The sequence below is a fragment of the Propithecus coquereli genome, unplaced genomic scaffold (assembly GCF_000956105.1).
Source record: "Propithecus coquereli isolate 6110/MARCELLA unplaced genomic scaffold, Pcoq_1.0 Scaffold3, whole genome shotgun sequence".
In the NCBI taxonomy this organism is placed as follows: Eukaryota; Metazoa; Chordata; class Mammalia; order Primates; family Indriidae; genus Propithecus; species Propithecus coquereli.
The window spans coordinates 857,600-862,789 of record NW_012148618.1 but is presented as its reverse complement, the minus strand read 5'-3'; the positions used below and the strand labels follow the sequence as shown (position 1 = coordinate 862,789).

At 46.3% G+C, this 5,190-nt stretch overlaps 1 protein-coding gene across 1 annotated transcript; it reads right to left on the bottom strand.

Annotated features, from left to right (window-relative positions):
* Positions 1-3,977: 3,977 nt before the first annotated feature.
* LOC105814372 (olfactory receptor 6J1) lies at positions 3,978-4,967 on the bottom strand. Its single transcript, XM_012649307.1, has one exon. The coding sequence runs from the start codon at positions 4,965-4,967 to the stop codon at positions 3,978-3,980; it is 990 nt and encodes a 329-aa protein (XP_012504761.1).
* Between the last annotated feature and the right edge of the window lie 223 nt (positions 4,968-5,190).

Here is a 5,190-nt window from a genome sequence, read left to right as displayed (position 1 = left end):
CTCCTGAGCTCAAACAATCCGCCCGCCTCGGCCTCCCAGAGAGCTAGGATTACAGGCGTGAGCCACCGCGCCCGGCCTCCCCCTTCCCTTTTCTTAGATGTTTACTTTAGAAAATGTGTGAGTTCTTTCTGTCTCTTTGAAATGTATATAAATCTTTTTAAATATTAACTAATCTTCAACTAATCTTCTGATCGGTTTTACAACCCAGGATGGTCTTTCTTAAGGACCTGGGAACCATCTCTTTGAAATGTATCATCAAGGAAGATGGCACCTCTATTACCCAATTCCTGTAGGAGAGTAGGGACCTAACTTCGGTGGACACCTTGCTCCCAAACTACCTCCTGTTATAAAGCTTTATAAAGTTTTTTTTTCCTTTGGATAAAGCCAATTAGCTAAGAAAGATAGTCACCCCAATTTCCAAGTGAATTGAGCACAAACTATGTGTGACCAACGGTTCAGTCAAGTCCTCCTACCTGAGAACTAGGTGATGTTTATCTTGAGAAAATGTATGTAATTAGTTTTGTCTGTCTGGATGTATAAAAGGGTGACATTATTTTCTGTCTTTGCAATCTTTTTAGCAGATTGCCTGTCATGGGCATCACATTCTGGTTTAATGTTTATTCAATAATAAAACTGTTTTCTTTCTCTTCTACCTTCGTGGAGCAGTTTTCTGGGCTGGGAAGAGCTTTTGCTTTTAATTATATTTTCCAACAGCTGCAGAGTGCCAGACCGCCTCATACACCTTTGGAGACCGGGGACCCCCCACCCCACCCGGTCACCAGGTCCTAGTGGGAGGGTAAACACAGGCCACAGGCAGATGGGGCTGTGAAGGCCACAGATACATGAGGGAAAGAAAATCATGTCACAGACCACAGAGGTCTGCCGGGGTCCACTTTGACATGCTTCCTCAAACCCTAGGCTTCCTAGGACTGGACAACTGGCCATCTTTAAGGCTCTGTCTTCTAAGGGAGCTTCTAAGGGAAGCTACCTCCCACTCGGTCTTGGAACTAGAATGCAGAGGAGCAAGTATAGACCTTTGTTGTTGTTTTGCCCCCACCCCCAAATCTAAACCCACCACCATTTCCTGAAGCTTGCTGCCCTCAGGGAGCCTCCCAGAGCGTCCCTGCTCCATTTCCTTTCAAACCTCCTTTCTGAGGGGCTGGACTGCTTTATTTAAATGTGAATGGCCCACCCTAATGAAGCCAAAATTTACACTTTAAAAAAGGACTCTTGCTAAACTGAACATGTTTTCACTTTATTTAGTAAATATTTATTAAGCATATCTAGCATGAAAAACACAGATACAGGTTCCTGGGAGAAAAAGGGTAGGGGACCCCAAAATTAACAACACCCAGTCTTCTGCCCTCAAGAAGATTTGCTGTCTCTTGGAGAGGACAACACACCAACCTCACGAAGCAGGAAAAAGCCTAGAAGAAGGGAGTGTTTGCTGTGGGCTGAAAATGAAACTGCTAGGCTAAAAGTTCCTGGTGGGAACTTGGAAATATGTTACTGCTTTTAAATCCAAACCCAGAAACTTTTGGTCAGTGGATTAAAGACTTCTGAGAACATCTATGAATCTCCAAATGTTTTCAATGAAACATTTCTGGTGGAGGGAACATGGGTTCTGAGGCTACCGCAGGGCCCTACAAAGGGAAACATAAAGGCCTTGCTTCTTCCCCTCCGCTAATCTGACTGTAGACACCTGCTCCTTCAGTTGGTAGAAGTCTTCTTTAATCTCACAGCCCTTCCTGCTGTACCAGAGGTACTGCAACAGTGAGCTGCCTCTGTGACTGGCAAGCCCTGTCAGTCAAAGGGTCTAAATCTTGGGGCTTGGGTTTCCCTCAAAGAAGAGGGTCTTTGGCACATGCAAGACCTCCTCAGTTTCTACAGCGCCCACGCCTGGCCTTCAAAACCCCCAACAAACCCTGCTTACCCAAGCTTACCTTGCATCACCTGTTCTCAAGGGATCTGCTTGTCTGCTTTGGGAGGATTGTCTATCGGTTTAGACTTATAAATGTTGTAAGAACATTCATTGTTGTTAGAACTGAGAGACTACATACAGAAATGGACAATAGCCAGACCATATGTGACAGTAGAACTCTGACTCACAAATTCTGAAGCAACCAGCCAGGAAAGCCAAACCACAACCAAACCTCTGAAGCAGTTGGCCCAGAACCGCCAGGACTTGGTCATGATTGCCAACCTCCCTGTATTTTGCTTCCCCATCCCCTTCCCAACCTCTTTCCAACTCAGGACCAATCAGAGAAAGCCAAACAAGCCCCTCAAACCAATCACATAAGATGCCCCACTTCCAGCTAGCCCACCCCCAGCTTCCCCATGCCAAAAACCTCCAGCCAGGGCATACCTGAGCCTTCCCCTTTTTCCACCATGAAGCTTTTCCACTTCCCTGTCTGCTTTTGAGTCTCTGCCCAATGCAAGTGATGGTGGCTGACTCCCCTGGTACAACCAGTTTTAAATAAACAGCTGCTCTCATTTGAGTGGTCTTCATTTGTCTCCACAGAACTTTACAACATTCCCTTGGGTGTGCATGTGTTCTGAGCAGTTCCACGCCGGAGCACGGGGCTTAATTCAGACAAAGTAAGTGCTGCAGCACTGGAGACCAAGAGGGATGGGAAATTAGGCCTCAGAGGCTCTGATGATATTGAAAATCTGGTCTACACTGAGCTGAACCATAGGCCTAGAGGGTGCCAACTAAGCCCCAGGCAGTGTTTGGGCACCAAGGATTCAGACTGAGTTTGGTTAAAAACGGATTCTTTCCAGCCCTAGGGAGCCAGAAAGGGGAAGGGGTTATGCTTGGTGGAAAGAGAAAGAACTTTGTGGTCAAGCTGCTATTTGTTGCAAGAAACTAAGACCTTCTCAAGATAGCTCAATAAAAAGGGATTTGATTTACAGGTACAGGCAAAACTCATCGAATCCAGGAAGAGGAATTAAAACTCTACCAGTTCCCTGGCCTGGAAAGTCATTAGAGAGGAAGGTCCTTCACTCTGGGTCCCTACAGCTGAGGGGGCTCTCAGCTGTCTCTTCTCTATTTTTCTCTATTCATCAACTCCATTCTCTCCAATGGGAAGACTGGTTTCTTCTGATTGCTCACCTGCTTGTGCCTGGCTCCCAAAATGGCAACTCCAGTTGCCAAGCCTATTTGAGCATCGCCATTGTCTGGTATTATCTTTGTGTCTGTTGGTTCAAATTCTTTAAAAAGAGATATTTGTTTGCATAGTTTATCTGTCCAAGCCAAGCCACATGGGTCATAGGCCACGGGCCAGGTGATGGATTGTGCCTCCAATCAGATCATCCATCCCTGGGTCAATCATCGGAGGCTAGGGAAACGGGGCCATGTCTTACATAAGGATGTGAGCATGTTTGATATTATGAACATGTTCTACTATAGAAAGCAATATTATTAAATAATGCAGACTATATACACCCACAACAATCATCACAAATGTCCACTAGGAAAAACAATACAGGATATGATAGTGAACTAGAGAATAATGAAGGTTATTCATAGAAAGATTCCTAGAGAGGATGGAATTAAAGAAGGTCCATGCAGAAGGGGTCAGGAAGGAATTGTGCCAACCTGATAGAACAGTTGTGACCAGGATCCATAAGGAAATGGGGCCAAACATGTTAGGACTTCTAATAGGACACAGACTGTGTAGCCCTTCTGCAATTCTTACAATATTCAGTATGGAAAAGACTTAGAGATCAAGTCAAGCCCTGTCGCACTTCAGATGACAACACTGGGGGCCAGAGTGTCTTGTGACACAGCTGTGGCCACAGATTTGAAATGAGAACCAAGGCCAGATTCTGAGTCCTTGTCTCCAAGCTCAGCCTTATTTTCACTATGACTATTCAGGATTCTCTAGTTAGCTCTCTCTCTTGCTAAGGCAGCTTCTCTCTTTCTAATACCAGGGCTTTCTATAACAGATACATGGTGGCAAAGAGGAAGCCCTTCCTTAGTGCTCTTTGTTGGAGGACAATCTGCTCCTCAGCACCGTCCTCATCCTCTTTTCTAAAACTCCTTGAACCCTGACCCTCACATCCCTGAGGACCCCTAGCACTGTGTCATTCCTCAGAGTGTATACAAAGGGGTTAAGGAATGGAGTCACCACACTGCTCAGCACTGAAGGGATCTTGTTGATCTCCAGATATTCTTTCTGGGAGGGAGTCACACAGATGAACACAGTGATGCCACTAGAAATGATGACGATGGTCAGGTGGGAAGCACAGGTGTTAAAGGCCTTCTTCCTTCCACTTGCAGAAGGAATGCGCACTATCGTCAAGATGATGTACATGTAGGAATAGGCCACAAGGACTATGCAGCAGAGGATAACCATGGACGAAAGCATAAAATCCATCAGCTCGATGGCAGTGGTGTCTGCACAGGCCAGGGCCAGCAAGGGCCCACTGTCACAGAAGAAGTGGTTAATGACATTGGAGCCACAAAAGGGCAACCGGGAGATGAGGATGGTTGGAAAGAGCACAGAGAGGAAGCCTCCCGCCCAAGAGAACACAACGGTCCCGATGCAAACAGGAGGTCTCATAATGGCAGTGTAGCGCAGTGGGTAGCAGATGGCGGCATAGCGATCATAGGACATGACTGTTAGCAGGAGAAACTCAACTGTGCCCAGGAAGAAGTAGAAATAGCACTGGGTGATACACCCGGCAAAGGAGATGGTTTTATCCCCTGATCCTAAGTTGGCCAACACTTTGGGAGAAATGACCAAGGTGAAGAGGATGTCCAGGACAGAGAGGTTGCACAGGAAGAAGTACATGGGGGTGTGGAGGCAGGAGTAGGACAGCACAATGGAGATGATGAGCAGGTTCCCCAGCAGAGTCAGCAGGAATGTGGGCAGCAGGAGCACCAGGAGCAGCAACTCCACCTCCCTGCTGAGGGCAAATCCCAGCAAGATAAACTCAGTCACCACTGCAGTCCGATTCCCCATGGGCATGGTGGGCTGGCTCAGTTCCTCTAATGGAACAGAGGGAGACAATGCTTAGGAGAGCACTCAGTTTCCAAAACTCCATGGCCATTCACCAGAAAAATACGAACATACAGCGTGAAATAGAAATATGACAATAACAAGTGTTGAGAAGGATGTGGATCCACAGAAATTCTTTCACATTACTAAGTGGGAGTGTAACCTTATATAATTGCTTTGGAAAATA

Bases quoted from the DNA above. Each gene is read 5' to 3' on its own strand.
- LOC105814372 (XM_012649307.1), bottom strand. From the start codon at position 4,967: ATGGGGAATCGGACTGCAGTGGTGACTGAGTTTATCTTGCTGGGATTT.